Source organism: Heloderma suspectum, chromosome 6 (assembly GCF_057233095.1).
Source record: "Heloderma suspectum isolate Gila_16-S chromosome 6, 16-S_ref, whole genome shotgun sequence".
Classification (NCBI taxonomy): Eukaryota; Metazoa; Chordata; class Lepidosauria; order Squamata; family Helodermatidae; genus Heloderma; species Heloderma suspectum.
The window spans coordinates 75,866,507-75,882,815 of NC_139463.1; the positions used below are offsets into that span (position 1 = coordinate 75,866,507).

Sequence of the window (16,309 nt, forward strand, 5' to 3'; positions counted from 1 at the left end):
CCCCCCAAGTTGTTTTTTAATTGCCAAAAAAAAAAAAAGGCATCTGGAGCTCTACAGAGCACCAAAAAGGTCAAATCTAGCTTGTTTTCAAGCTAGATTTGATCTTTTTCGCACTCCATAGTGCTCCAGATGCCATTTTTTTTAAAAACACCATTCTTTGTGAGGCTGTGGCTCATGGGGAGGGGGGGAACCTGGTGGGGGGGACATGGCCCCTGGACTTCCCAAAGTTGCCCACCCCTGGCATACAGATTTTAACCAAACCTTGTGAAATACCCTTAGAACATAGGGTGCAGTTTAAGACTATCCAGTGTAGCACATGGGTAAGATTTAGTGAGACATTCCAGAGAAATACACTTTTTAACCAATGAAGCCAATGTCAATGGGCATAAACAAGTTTATTTTGGAGAGGGGGGAAAAAAGAAGGCAACAAATTGCACACAACTTTCAAATAAAAATAAAGTCGATCCATCTTTGCTAGTTACATTTTACCTGCTTGAGTAGAGTCTTGAATTTCAGAACCTGTGCAGAGTTCCTTGCAGAAAAGATGGTCTGAGAGAGCATTAGTCCCTTGCAGAGCATCTCTGGTCACCTGATTCACATGGTTCCAAAGAGACAAGGGACTGGGCTGATGCCCCACATATTTATGGGAACCGAGAAAACAGTGAAAGCTGCCCTCCTACCTCAGACAGAGTGTAGGCTGGCCCAATGGCGAAATAAAGCTCCATTTCTGATATAAGTTGTCAAGCTAGCCCATCAACAAAATTACTTAGAAAGATAGTTCCACCTTCCTAATGGATTTTGACTTCCATGACAAAAGAGTTAACCAGTACAGAACAGTTAGCTACTGTAAAAATAATTTAAATAGGGAGTGAATTGGGGAAGTGGATTGGAAATGCAACCAAGGTTATTGGTCAACACAGGGGATTCTCAGCAGGGGGCCAGAGCCCCAGATGCTCTAGATGGCGCTGTTGTTCTATATCAGAATGCAGGGGGGTTTGTCGTTCACACTTACTTTATTGTAGAGTGCACAGATGTGCAGTGCTGTATTCCCAGATGCGTTCTGCGCACCTGGCTCAGCGCCATAGAACAGCAGGTGTTCCAAGTGCTGGGAGTGTCCGTGTTGGCAGGCCTGGTACGTGGAGAAGCAGAAGTCAGGAATGGAAGTGGGGCTAGATGGTCAGGTGTACAGGTGCAAGTCACAGCCACCCCCCTCAATCTTTAGGCTTGGAGCCATCCCTGGCTGGAAACACACACAGGACATCAGATAGGTAGCCAGCTCTTGTGCCCACCCAATCGGGGGCTACCAGACGTGGAAACTCAAGTGTGGCTAGGGGCTTGACCTGCATGAAGGACATTACCTGGTGTATCTCTTGCCAGCCGTTCTCGTCGGTGGTGCCGATGTGGGCCCGATTGTAGAGCAGGAGCTCACAGCAACGTGGGTCACCGCCAACCATGGCTGTGTGGTAGAGCGGAGTCAGCCCACGGCGGTCCTTGTAATTGGGCGAGCCACCCAGGTCCAAGAGTGCCTGCAAGAGGCAGATAGGAAGACATGAATGGTAAAGGCAAGATCAGCCTAGGTTGTTCCTTGCCCTAGGCGAGTTAAAATTCTGCTGCTGGGGGTAGGCAAAGCTGGTGCCCTCCAGATGTTTTAGACTACAACTCTGATACCCACTGACCACTGGGCATGCTGGTAAAACTAATGGAAGTTGTAGTCCAAAAATGTGTGGGGCACCAGGAGTAGTATCCCATGTTAGTCCTACATAGAGTAGATCCATTGAAAAGAGTGAAACTTAAGCTAGTCAAGACTTACTTGTCCCATTCATTTCAATAGGTCTACTCTACATTGGATGAAGATTGGATACTACCCTAGGTTGCCTTCCCCAGTATGTTGAGCAGCGCTAACAACAACATGTTAAAACGGTTAACAACTGACCAGGATACCATGTTCTTATTTTCATTTTTAATATCTGTTACCTCCTTACTTGGAGATCAAAAGGCTCTTAATTGCGTCCCAGCAATGCAGGAGATACAACTCAGCCAAAGAGCTTCCACGTAGCCTCTATGACTCCTCTGAAAGTCCAGAAAGTCCCCCAAACATCTACCAGAGCTGAAGGCTCCCTGAATTTTGGCATCCCAGGCCTTTCGCTGACACATCCTGTGGATCCACAGACAGAAAGCTGGCGCGGCCCTTCTGCAACCTGCTGCGCTTGCGAACTCAAGTTGGCAGAGAGCCTGCTACATCTGAGGGAACCCAGGAGATCCACACACAGTACAAATCCTGGCACAGGATTGTATGCTCCTTCGGGGTAACGGCCTGTCCCAGCACGAGACTGTAAACTCATCAGGGTAGGGGCCTGTCTCCTTATGCTTTGTAAAGCACAGTGCACATTGATAGCACTATATATAAATTAATAACACAATCTAGCATAAGAATCAGAGGGTGGGGAGTGCGTGTGCATAGAAGATCAACCGGCATCTTGCTGTGATCCTCTTACATCTCCCACAATGTCATTCTCACATCTCCGAGCTCCAAGAACACCAGGTAGTTAGCAACTGACATTACCATCAGGGCTGGATAGTGGTGTGAGCACACGGCTTTGTGCAGTGCCGTGGCTCCATCCCTTGCCCGGAAGTCTATGTGGGCACCGCCGAGGCACAGCAGCCGGATCACATCGATGGTCCCGTCCAACTGGGCGGCTAACGTCAAAGGCGTCTCTGCGGAGAAAGCACAGGCTTGCTACTGTGTGTATGTGTGATCAGCAACCGGGACTAGCCTTCCCTCCGGTGGTGAAGTGGAGCCGGTGTTCACAGGGACGCAGCGTCAGCACTTTTTTTAGTAGCAGGGATGCTGACATTATCTGCTTCCCCGCTCCAGAATTCCCTGTTTCCTCTGAGCTTAGCTACAGACCTCACAGTAGCTGGGGGGAAATTGATTTTTTCCAGTGACAATATATGTTGTTTCTTGTTGTAATGTGAAGTCTTTTGGGGCGGTTTGGTCTTGAATGGGCAATTAAGACCCAATCGCTTTACAAGACACCAGATCCTGGTGGAGACGGAAACGGCTAGAACTGGTTTGTTGATATGGATCAACACAGCTGCCTCAATTTTTGGACTCTATTTAGGGTGTGTGTGTGACTATAGGAACCATTATGATAAGGGCCCACACTTCAAAATGTACCACTACACCCTCCCGCTCCGTGCCTCCCCGATAGTTACCGCCTGTGTCGGAGTCGTGATAGTTGGGGTCCAGCCCTTTGTCCAGGAGTCGCGCCACTTTCTCTGCTGCTCCATGTTGCACGTACTCCAGGAACTTCTTCAACCCCGTCTGGGGAAAAGATTTGCCAGTGACAGCCATTGAGGGTCAGGGAAGGGAGGGGACAGAATACTGCGGGTTGAAAAGAGGAACATGGTGGTGCTGGGCCTAGTGCTTAAGCCAGCTGGAACTTTGTAACGGGCACGGGGCGTTCTAGCGTGAGCACAGAGGCCCCCCACCCCTGCCCACAATGGTTCCAGTGGAGAAGGACCACCCCACCAGCGCATTCCATTGTATTTAGGATTATTAATGCAGCCTTGAAAATAAGCCCACAAAAGTGGGCATTATACTAATGTACTTGGCATTCTACTAATCTGCCAAGAGGCTATGATAGCCTTCCCCAATCTGACACCCTCCATAGGTGTTGGACTTAGACTCCCATCATCCCAAGCCATTGGCTCAGGATTGTAGAACTTGCAGTCCAACACATTGGGAAGGCACCAGATTGGGGAAGTCTAGGCCAGTAGCTTGCATTTCTACCCTGGCTGTGGAGGAAGGGAGGCATGAACATTAAGTAAATCAATATACCCTCACAATTTGCTTTATTCACACAATATTTTCATCACATAATATATAGGCCTAGCTGGCACATAACACTAACCATTGGTATGGGTTGTTGAATTCTGGGTTCTTGTGATGTGGGAACATGGCTACACTAACAAGTCACAAACAACCCTGAAAGAGAACCCATTGTTTGTTGTTGGGCTGTGAACACTATTTATTTATTTATTTATTAATTATTTACAATATTTATATACCGCTCCGCATCAGAAGATTTTGGAACGGTGAACAACATGATAAAAAATAAAACAACAGGTTAAAAGAATTAAAACATTTTTAATTAGATTGTTTAAACTAGATTGTTTAAACCATGGGTGGTCGCTACATGTGAACCCAGAACCATGGGTTGTTCATGGGCTGGTTCACCAGGCTACAGAGGCAGCAGATAAGAGCAGTAAAAAATCCCAGCCACTCTACATGCGAGCGAAAAGGAAGGGAAACAAACAACCCAGGAACTGAGAAAACAATCCACCATTTGTTTGATCATCTGTCAGACAAACCCTGTGTAAGGCAACAAACCATGGGGTAAATAAATCATGGGTCAGTGTTATGTGCAAACCAAGCCAGTGACCTCATTCGCATGTAACAGCATATTGTGGGTTAATGAACACACAGTTTACCGTGCTTGAGCAGGAGCGAGTGAGTATGCTGCCTCTGGCATGTTCTCACTTCCATTTTCTGTAAGCAACCTACCATTGGCCCATTAGTAGGCTGAGAGCGTGATGTGCGAACCTGGAGTGCTGGGTTGTTTAGGGGCTTAATAAGACAACAGTTAGCCCCTAAACAACCCAGGACTCCAGGTTTGCATATCAGACTCACAACCTATGAACAGGCCAATGGTAGGTTGTTTACAGAAAGCAGAAGTCAGGAGTGTGCTGGAGGCAGCGTACTCAAGCACTCTCATAGTGCATGGCAAATCATGGATTCATTAACCTACGATTTGCCAATACGTGCAAACAGGCTCATTGTGTCTGAACCCATCTCTGCAAACAAACCAAGGTTTGTTGACCAGCTATAAACCACAAATAGAAGCCATGGTTTATTACTGGCTTTGTTTAAACTATGGCTTGTTGTGATGTCTGAACCCAGAACTGTAGCTTGTTTGCACTGCTGTCTGCTCTGAAAGTGGGACACTCAGCAAGAGCAGCCTGAAAATGAAACTGCTCTGAAGGTTAGCAAAATAGGCAGGAGAGAAACAAACAAGAAATAGGGAAAACAAGCTGCAGTTTGTTTGCTCGTCCACAAGACAATTCACGACAAACCATGGCTATCATAAACCATGTCTCAGCGTTATGTGAGAACATATTGATAGGATCGTAGAGTCTGAATGTTCTTTTTTTCAAAATACTTTTTATTTTATTTTTTATCTTTATAAATGAAATAAACAATACCAACAACCTAACCGGTAGCTACAGCTTCCCAACAACACAATATTCTTAAGAGGACACAACAATATCAGAAAGGCGCAAAGAAAAAAAAAAGAAAAGAAAAAGAGAAAAAGAAAATTATTTAAAAGGAATAAATTTAAACTCCAGTACACACGGGCTTCAAATTCCATTCACTTAAAAATTATACCTATAACATTGATAAAATTGCAATTCAATACAGCACGATTAATCTTATCATATCATCAGTCTTATAACAAGGAAGCAGGCCTACAATTCATTTCCAGTAACCATATAGCCAGTCTCAGAAGAAGAAGAAGAAGAAGAAGAAGAAGAAGAAGAAGAAGAAGAAGAAGAAAAAGAAGAAGAAAAAGAAGAAGAAGAAGAAGAAAGGAGAGAAATTAAAAAGGATAAATAATGAGTTTTATAATGTTATATGATAATAAAGGTTAAAAACAACCTTACAACAATCAGTAATATATTTTATACTAGATGTATAAATGAGTGTGCACGTTTCTATGCACCCTCAAACAGTATATTTAGGTACAGTATGTCATATCCATTTTAAAGAAGGATTTAAAAAAAAAAGGAGAAAGAAAAATAAGAGAAAGCAGACAGATAGATAGATAGATATAAACAATTAACTCTGGCCTAATCTGAGTCACTCAGACTAGACATAACCAGTTAACAAAAGCTGCTTATGGATTGTTTGAATGTTTTGACTGTACAAAAGTTAGGATGTTTAGATGCCAACTTCAGACTCTCTTTGGATATAAGATTTTAACTTTATTTTATTGGTGGAACTCTTGAAAGTTCTCTCTTTTCTCACCTTAGTGTGGAGTTTTGCCAGCTGCTTCTCATCCAAGTTGGTCTGCTTGTAAACTCGAGTCTTGTAGCGGAACTGGAAATGATAAGACAATGCGAGTGAGGGAGATGTTATTGCAGTTGCACGCATGATACTGAACCATCTCCAGAGACATTTCCCCACCACCTCCATTCTAACCCTAATCCCCCACACATCCAGAGAAAACCCTCAGGGTTGCTCCGCACAAGATGAGTTTCCCACCCGGAAATCAATTCTGTACAGGAATCTTCAACTGTCGTGTGTTGTTCATTGTTCACTGATGAAGCATGGATATGCATACACCTGTCTCAAGAAGACAAGATGGGCAGTACATGTGATTCAATCCTGCATGACAGATGAAATGCAGGATTCTTGCAATTGAGGAACCCTCTAACAGTTCACACTTACAACAGAGATAGCCTTTTGTACTTCTAACATTCCTGATCTTATATCAAAGAGCCAGGGTGGGGGTGGGGGCTCTATTACACATTGATAAACATTCTTCTACACCTGCAGTCTCTGTTTACTTTGCAACACCTTGTCCTCTTGAACGATTTAAAAGCCAGGATGGTATTGGCTCTTTCAGGGCCAGCATCAACACCCGGCATCCTGGGGTATATACCAGGGCCCCAGCACCCTGGCAAGGCCCACTGCTGATGTCTTTCCTGTCCCTCTTTCATTTCCCCCCCTGCTCTGGTGACCTGAGCTGTGCCAAGAGGCTGAATCCAGCCGCCCTTTTAATTTCTCACAATGCTTCTGACATAGTCTTGGTCTGAGGCGTTGTGGGATACTAAAAGGGTGATTAGACCCAGCCAGTACTGCTCAGAGTGCTGCCGCTGCAGCCAGATAAATCTGCAAATGCCCACTGATAAAGTTGCCCCCTGGTTTTTTTAGCTAAAGGTTAACCAGATCAACTTAAATATTCTATAGCAGGAGTGTTGAACTGCAGGCCCAAAGGCCAAACTGGCCCTCTGGGGTCCCACAAAGGGCAATGCCCCCTTTTCCTGGCTCTGTCCCCTTTCCCCAACTGCTGATCATTTGGTAGTTTCCCAGCGTTGAGTGTTTTTTACCATTCTAAAAGCTGGAAATGCCTCTCCAGAGGGTTAGTTACTGGCAGTAAAAGCCTTAAGTTAAAATAGGCTGGTATGAGAGCTTCTCTGAAACTGGTCTAAAAGAGGTTTGACACCCCAGTTGTATACTATGTTGTTAATACTTCAAAAGGAACCCCACCAGTTGAAATAAGTGAAAAGGCTGTTCCTTGCACACTTTTTCAGTGTAGGGGAGGGCAGGCTCTGGGCTTGTGGGATCGACTTCTTGTCTTTGCTGCTGTTAAACAATTCGGAGTCAGAAAACCTTGCCCCGTCTCCCGCAAATCACCCCAAGGATCCACTGGAAGATCTCAATCTACCTTGTGCCCACCTCTGATTTAGAGTAGAGATGGCCTCTTGAAATTCTCCACCTTATTTCTGGGCAAAGAAATTTGGGAGGCAATTTCGCCAAATTTCTCCAGGGGAAGGAGAAATTCTCAACAGTTTCTCCCAGGTAGGGCTCCCCATTGGCAGGGCTTGTAGCACAGCTTTCTTTTTTTGGCAAGGTTTTTTTCCATGCTGCAACAGCATCAACTGTGTCGACAGGTTGACCCCCATTTTGCATCCACCACAATGCAGGTGTATGTGTGTGTGTGGGGGGAGGGCAGTGTTACATCAAGCTTCAGGGATGAGGTGGTTAGTGCTGTGCCAACATTTGTCCTCTAATTTCCTGAAAGTTTTCTTCCCCCATGAAAGGGGCTTCCATTGTTCTGCCTCATTCTCAGAAGAGTCTATAATTTATGTTGAATTTCTTTGGCTGGTGTTTTTGAGCTTACCTAATCACAGCTAGCCTCCCAGACTGCCTGCACTTCCTGATCTAAAAAAGCCCTAAGGGAGGAATTACCTCATGGTGCTTTAAACTGGGCTTTAGTTGAAGTGTAGGAAGGTGAGGAGGCTACAGGTTGCCAAAGAGATGATTGTACAATGAAAGACAGGATACTTGTGCTCATTTCCAGTAAGTAAGGTAAGCCCAAGAAACCAAAACCCAGCCCTTGAGAATTTCTCCGAAATTTCTTCAGTACTAAATTTCTTTTCGGAAGCGATTTCTCTTCTATTGAATTGGATGAGAATGGTTGGAAAAGTGTGGGAGAAATATTCAGCGCAGCTAGGGATGTACGAAACGACTTACATGTTTCGTTTCGTACATCTGCGGTGGAGGGGAGGCTCTCCGTCCCTCCCCCCGAAATCCTCAATGGCCGGCTCCGCTCCGCGGCAACTCCACGGAGCGACATCCGGCCACTGCTGGGCTGCGCAGGGACACAAGTGGTGGCTGCCGTAGCCGCCGCCATTTGCGTCCCTTTTTTTTTTGCCGTGATAGGCTACGTAAATATTTACGTAGCCTATCACCGCCTCCGCAGGGACGCAAATGGTGTCCCTGCATTAGCCGTGATAGGCTATGTAAGTATTTATGTAGCCTATCATGGCTAAAATGGTGAAGCGAATGGTGGCCGCAGATGCGGCCGCCATTCGCAGAGCAGCGCGAACGGCAGCAGGTGAGTGCTCCGTTTCGCGTGCCTTTCACGGGGCAGGGGGCTTCTTTCTGCCACAGGTTTTGGGGGGCCGAATGCACTGGCATTCAGCCTCACCGAGATCCGTGGCGGAATTCTCCGCCATCCCTAGGCGCAGCACTAATTTGGAGCACTTTTGCGTTCATGCACCCCCGTTTCCATGCATGTCCGTGACTAGTGACAAAATGTGTCTGGGCCTCTCGCCACACCACAGATTTAATTTCTATAGATCTGAGGGAAGAATGTCAGCTCAGGATATTCATATGATTCAGTACCTCCCACACTTCAAGAAGTGCTTCAAGACATATTTCTTTTCCCCAGGCCTTCTCTAATTTGCTGAATTCATTGCTCTCCCTCTGTTGTCTTACCTTCCCTCCCTCCACCCTACTCCTTTGCCTCATATGTCTGTTTACTTAGCTTGCAGGCTGGCGGGCAGGGCTTCGTCACTGCTAATAACCTTATGTTTTATACCCTGCATAGTGGATGGGATGCAGAGGAAGCAAGTCATCCTTTAGACCCATTGAGATCAGTGGGACAAGCTACTCATTACTGGCTTGAGTTCCATGGATCCTAATGGGGCTTAAGCACGATGAACGTCTAGATCAGGGCTGTCGAACCTCTTTCAGCCCCAGGGCCAAATTCCATTTCAGAGAAGCTCTCAGGGTTGGGTGAGGCCAAAATAACAGCATATTTTAGCTTAACGTTCTTATTGCCAGTAACTAAGCCTTGGGACAGGCTTTTCAACCTTTTAGAATGGGGGGAAAACTGCACAAAAGCCAGAAACCACCAGGCAACTGGTGGAGAGAGGGACTGTGGCTCAGTGGTACAGCACCCGCTTTGTATGCAGAAGGTCCTAGGTTCAATCCCCGGCAGCTCCAGCAGGGCTAGGAAAAACTCCTGCTGGAAACCTTGGAGAGCTATTGCCAGTCAGCGTTGACAACAGTGGCCTAGGTGGGCCAGTGGTCTGACTCAGTACAAGGCAGATTCCTATGTTCCTATGGACTGGGGACAGGGGGCGGGGACAGGGGAAGGGGGTGTGGCCATCTGGGGAACCCTGGAGGGCCAGATTGGTACCTCAGGCAGGCCAGATTTGGCCTGCGGGCTTGAGGTTCAACACCCCTGTTCTAGACCCAGCCCACTACGGATATGATCCAATGATGGCTTCGCACTAACAGAAAGTCATTCCACTAGTGCAAGGCAAGGCACCTGATTTTCCCTGATTCCTTCCGAGCCACATCCCATACCAACCTTCCCCAATTCAGTCCCCCGCAGGTGTGTTGCATGACAACTCCCATCATCCCCAGCCAGAATGGCCATTGGTTGGGAATGATTATAAATATATTATTATAAACAATATTTGTATAGCACTCCATATCTAGAACAGGTTTTGGAGCGGTGAACACAAGAGATAAAACGGTAAAAGGATAAAAAGATTAAAACACCAGATTAAAATTATGCAATAATTTAAAAAATCAGAACACCAGTAAAAACCGTAACTGGTCAACCAAGGAATACCTCCTGGAAAAGTGGAATGCCTCCTGGAATGGTGGGAGTTACATCCTCTACCAAGCATCAGGTTCAAGGAAAGCTGTCCCATGCTGTTCCAGAGGTTCCCCAACAATCAGGAACAGCTTTTTGGGGGGGGCAGCGAGGGAGGCGGTGAGAGGGGATCAGCAAAAATGGAGGTGCCCAGCCGTGCAAGAGCAGAGGTGCTTTCCCCTAGCGCAAAGCCCCTCTAGGACCAGCGGCTGACTTACCTCGAGGTAGGGCACTCCCTTCTCAAAACTCTGTGGGTACTCGCGCAAGAGCCGCTCCTCGTCCAGGAATTTGGCATCCCGCCCATTGGTGGCCGGCTGGAAGAGCCCATAGTTCAATACGTCCTTGAGGCTTTCATTGAGAGTGCAGAGGATCTGTTGCTTTGCCACCCAAATGGCTGCGTCGGGGTTGAAACGCAGGCATTTCTGAAACAGGACCGGGAGGGTGGGCAGGCGAGGGAGTCAGGAGCAAAAGGGAAGGCATGCATCAAAATGGCACACTTTTCTGAGTTTGCTCTAAAAAAAGAGTCTGAGCCTTTTTTAGGGGTGCACAATCTCAGGCCCATGGGCCAAATCCGGCCTTCTAGTGTTTCCCAGAAGGCCACGCCCCCTTGCCCGAACCACCAATTATTTGATGGTTTCTCATATTTCGTGCCATTTTCCCTCCATTCTAAAAGGCTGAAATGCCCCTTCTAAGGGTTAATTACTGGCTATCAGGGCCTAGCTTCAGTACGGCAGTGGGCCTTGTATATTATAGCCAGGATTTGATTAGAAGTAGCCTGGAAGGGCTTGGGCCTATTCAGTTTCTGGAATGTCAGAGTCTGTGTGAGCTTATCTTTGTCAGTGTTCTCAGCGCAGAGCCAGGGGGAGTCACCCAACTCCCTGTCCACCTGCTGGCCTGGCCTTGGCAGGCAGAAAAGGCTTCGGGCAATGAAGACGAGATGTTCCTAGAAAGGCTCTTTGCCTTTGCATCAGCTTAAAACGGAAGGCGTGACTGTAGGACACTCCCTCCAGATCCCTTGACAGACAAGGGCCTTTAGCCTGTCAGCAAGGCCCTTGTCTAAACAAGGCAGCACTGCTCAGCCCTCCAGCAGTGACGCTTCAACCTGGGTGACCCTTCTGCAAACCCCACCCCACCTCTGTCAGGTTCTCACGGAGAGCTTCCAGCCTCCCTGCCTGCCAAGGCCAGACCAGCAGGCGGACAGGGAGTTGGGTGACTCCCTCTGGCTCTGCTCTGAGAACACTGACAGAGATAAGCTCACACAGACTCTGACATTCCAAAAACTGAATAGGCCCAAGCCCTTCCAGGCTACTTCTAATCACATCCTGGCTATAACCTACAAGGCCACTGCAGTACTGAAGCTGGGCCCTGATGCTGGCAGTAAGCGCTTCAAGCGAAAATATGCTGATTTTGTTTTTTGGCTCCACCCCTTTTGCCTGCTGCCCCTCCCACCACTGGGATTTATTTATTTCTTTATTACATTTCTAGCCGAAGCTCTCTGGGCAGTTCACAACGATTACAACCAGAAAATACCACATGATAAAACATGATATAAAAGTTTAGAAGTGCAAAACTACAGTATAAAATAAAAACCAAAATAAAACCTAGCAGCAGTGCAAAGATTTGAAATACAGTAACAAATTTAAAACAACAGAAACTGAAAGACTAAAATGCCTGGGAAAATACGAAGGTCTTCACCTGGCACCGAAAAACCACAACGCTGGCGCCAGGTGAGTCTTTCTGGGAAGTTCATTCCACAGTCAGGGTGCCATGACAGAAAAGGCCCTCTTCTTAGTAACTACCCTCTCATTTCATTTGGTTGGGGCTTCCAGAGAAAGACCATTGAAGATAATCTTACGGTCTGGGCAAGAATGCAGGCCCTGAGAGGTTCTCCAAAATGGAATTCGGCTCTTGGGCTGAAAGAGGTTCTGCTCACTTGATTTATTTATATCCTCCTTTTATTTCAAGGGACTCAAGCCAAGGTAAGAGGGTCTCCGCTACTTTATGCTCGCAATGACCTTGTGAAGTAGGTTAGGCCAAGAGGCCTTAGTGACTGGCTGAAGCTCACCCAGTGAGCTTAATGGCCAAGTGGGGATTTGAATCTGGGTCTCCGAGTCTGACCCTCTAACCCAGCATTCCCCAACTTGGTGTCCTTCAGATGTGCTGGCCTACTGCTCCTATCATCCCCAGCCAGCTGATGAGATGAGGAGTAAGTGCAAAAGAGCCAGGACCTAAATTTATTTATTTATTCATTTGATTTGTACCCTGCCTTTCTACCAAGAAAATGGAACCCAAGGTGGCTCACAATCATAGATACATAAAAACATAATTATAGAGCAATCCTGTGGTCCCTGGGCAAGCATTCCAGGGACCACAAGGTAGTTTGGATTCCCCATCTGAAGTTGGAGACAACGCTCCGACCTTGGAAGGGGAAGTCAGAGATCCACCCCCCAACCCCGACCCCTAGCAGCTGGCACAGAGAGAACCATGCGAGGTTGGAAACTCAATCTTGGACAAGAGGAAAAGGGGGCGTCCCGGTGGTGGCGGGGGGGAATGCAGAGAGGCCAGGATATGAGTTATCCTTAGCCTCCTTTCCTCCCTCTCTCTCTGAAGTGCCCTCACTAGGTGGGGTAAAAAGCCGCTCTAGCAAAATCTGCAGGGCAGGAGGATGGGAAGGCAAAGATTGCCTCCACTGCTCCTCCCGCCCTGCACTGGATGATCGGATGCGTCTGAGTTCAGGGGCCTCTGATCACCAAGGGCACAATTGATAGGACTGCACCCTAAAAGAATAACAAAACAAATACATTAAGACACAACCATAACAAAATAAAAACAGCACCCAACCCAACAGACTACCTTACACGTCAAAGGCCTGCTTGAATAAAAGCCTCTTTTGGTAAACATAAGCTTATATTTAAAGTTATCTAATTATATTATGCATTAATACAAAGCAATTTGAGTGCCTAGCACTTTTCCGTTGTTCCAGTGGCTTTGCACTCAGTGGCAAGTTTACCTTTTACTTATGCAGAATGTGGCCTGCATGTTTTCCTTCATATCTCCACAGATGAAAGGGACAGAGATTTACTTTTATATTTTTAATTGAAAGCTAAAATTCAGGCAAGGTGCCTGCTGTCTTCCCTGAGGGAGCAAAGTCCCTACAGGCCTCCTGCAGCTATGGCCTGAGGCAGCCCTAACTTCTAGTGGTTCTTTAAAGTCAAAATTTCAGGCAAAATCTGAGAAGTAGTACAGGGACTGACCTACTGAGAATTTCAGCATTCACCTTTAAAACGAACTATGGTAATGGCTGCACTGATATATCTGTAAGTAGCATTTGTGTGTAGTTCTGGGATGGGGAGAGTAGACCTTCTGTGTCCTACACACTGTGATGCATTTTGGTAATTTTAGACTCTGGATGTTATGCGGGGGGTGGAGGTGGGGCGCTTCTTTAGATGATAATGAGTATTACTGCTCTTACTTCAAAATGTAGTAAGCCAGCCCTGTCACTTCTCTGCAGCAACTAAACGACTGGATTGAGTATATGGGCACGTCAATATGATCATTCGGATATACTTTTGCAGAAAGGGATATTTGACTCCTACGATGTCAGCCACTTCCGCGTGGAAGGTTTTTTGGGTCTTGGGCATGCTCAGTCAGTCAGTAGCACACGCAAGGCCGACCAGCCACTGTGTGTGTCCCATCGCCTGCCTACCCAGACAGCAGATGTGGAAAACTGCTAGTAGTTCCGGCCTACACGAAGAAACCCGTGATGAGGGTGCAAACAAAAACTCAAAAGCTTTCTGTCCTTCTGGCTGTGAGGTAAAGATGGCAACAGGAGTAGGGAAGTCTTCCCGTATGGATATGTCCCTATTTGGGGCATGGAAGATGAATTTTGGGGGTGCAGAATCGACAGGTTTGTGTTGCACAGGCTTATTACGCCGATAACGTATATTTGAACCAAATGGAATGGAGGTCTCACCCTTGGCTCTCTATGGCATTCTGTGTCTCCTAGCTGAGTTTTCAACACCCCTTAACACTATGCTTGGGTTTGGCCTCTCTCTTTCTGACTTTCCTAGCAGCTCCACCTCCTTCCTTCAGCCCTCAGACTCCCAGGGTCAGATGGGGGTAGAGTGGGGGTGATGAAGGGACAACCAGCCAGACACATGCTGGCAGCTCCATCCCCCGTTTCCATGGACACAACAATTTGTGATCTCTAGCAACGGTTTCCATGGTTGCCCCTGTGAATAGAAATGGGACCCAAAATGAAAGGGGGAAAGGCATGGCTTTATAAGAGCAGTAAAGATGTGTTTATTGGCAGGGGAGGGGGAGAGAAATGAGATGTGGGGCTGTCTTCTCCCAAGTGATGTTGACCAACAATCTTGGGGTTCATGGGAAACCTTAATGTGGCATCCACATTTGCGTTTTAAACCACATCCTGTGTATGCAGAGATAGACCAGGGGGTGGGGGAAGCAATGGGAATTCTCTGTGTATATACTGGGGAGGGTGTTTGTTTTGAATATGAAGATATGGGAACAGAGGAATGAAACAGGCTGAGTCAAGGAGAGTGGGGGATTATTTTACCAACTGTCTGTAAATAGCAGTGTAGAAACCACAATGGCTGGACCAACTCTGAGCTTCTTTCTGGAACAGACACATTTCTTTCTCTCTTTTTTAAAGATTATATGCTGTGGGCACAGCCTGTCTTTAGCTCTTAACTTTTATGTGTAGTACCTAGGTATTTATAAATAATAATAATAATAATAATAATAATTATTATTATTATTATTATTATACAGTAGTAGTGGTAAAGTACCCACTGGTGGGCCCCATCCTATGTTGGTGGGTCTCTTCCAACTTACCTGTGGTACCCAGTGGTATCAGTGGATGGCTGGATACAGCAGCTGCCCTTGTAATTTCCCACAATGCTCTGGAGTAAAGCTATGTTGGGAGTATTGTGGACAATTAAAATGGCAGCTCCTAGACCCTGTCGCTTTATAAAAAGGGGACGCAGGGCAGGCATCAGCAGTGGGTCCTGCCAGGGTGCTGCAGTCCTGACAGCTGTCCAAGGATGCAGCATGCTGGCCAGCCTAGTAATAGCAGTAATGGTGGCAGTGGTGGTAGCAGTAGTGGTAGCGGCAACGTTACCTTTCAACAGGGATGTGACTTCCAAGGAATCCTTTATTTCCCAGAAGAGGGAAATAGCAAGGCACACCTTTGGTCTCAGAAATCCTGCCCTCTTAGTGCAGATGTGCATGGGGGATAGTGTGGCAATGTGTCCTGCTTTACAGAGGAGAGTCTTCTATTTGGAGGGCCAGCAGGGGACAGTCCTCTGTTTGAAAAAAAGGAAAGGTTCCTCCTGTGCAAGCACCGAGTCATTACTGACCCCTAGAGGGATGCAGTTTTTCCTCGGTGTTTTCCTGGCAGGCTGTATAGTGGGGTGGTTTGCCATTGCCTTCCCCAGTCCTAACTACCTATCCCCCAGCAAGCTGGGTACTCATTTTACCGACCTCAGAAGGATGGAGGGCCAAGTCGACCTGAGCCGGCTACCTGGGACCCGGTTTACGCTGGGATCGAACTCGGGTCATGGGGAGAGTTTCGGTTGCATTACTGCTGCCTACCACTCTGTGCTGCACAAGGCTCTGTTTGAAGGCATCTGTTATTTGAAGGGCTATCCAGTCCAAATCTAGTTTAAAGATCAAGAACCATAAGAAGGGAGAGCAGGGACCTTGAAGTTGCCCACCAACAGTTAGCACCTGGATACTGGACTGAGCAGGCAGGCACACAGGTCACCTGGACACAGTCTTCCCCACTGTGGTGTTGGTATTCCTATTAAAATTATAGCTATTATTTCTAAATGTGTATCTATATATATAGATCAGCATATGCAAATTCAGTACATATCTCTGTCCTCTTTTGTGCTGCCTTTGGTGATGCATAAATGGTCATCCTCTGTGTTTACTCTGTTGTGATGAAAAGGTATTCCAGACATGCTCAGAAGCCCTCTTGCCTCTCTGATATCTCAGTTTTGATTCTGCATGTTCTGGGACTGGACCTTGGCTCAGATTATAAGCCCTGT

At 46.7% G+C, this 16,309-nt stretch overlaps 1 protein-coding gene across 1 annotated transcript in view; it reads right to left on the bottom strand.

Annotated features, from left to right (window-relative positions):
• The window catches only part of LOC146341233 (SH3 and multiple ankyrin repeat domains protein 1-like), a 75,257-nt gene that overhangs the window by 21,223 nt on the left and 37,725 nt on the right, over nt 1–16,309 (bottom strand). The window contains exons 3-8 of the mRNA XM_084807328.1: nt 10,457–10,660; nt 6,089–6,160; nt 3,217–3,325; nt 2,564–2,715; nt 1,359–1,526; nt 1,013–1,129 (exon numbers count right to left, since the gene is read on the bottom strand). Of these exons, the coding sequence (XP_084663454.1) occupies nt 1,013–1,129; nt 1,359–1,526; nt 2,564–2,715; nt 3,217–3,325; nt 6,089–6,160; nt 10,457–10,660 (822 nt within the window). The remainder of the gene's footprint in view (nt 1–1,012; nt 1,130–1,358; nt 1,527–2,563; nt 2,716–3,216; nt 3,326–6,088; nt 6,161–10,456; nt 10,661–16,309) is intronic.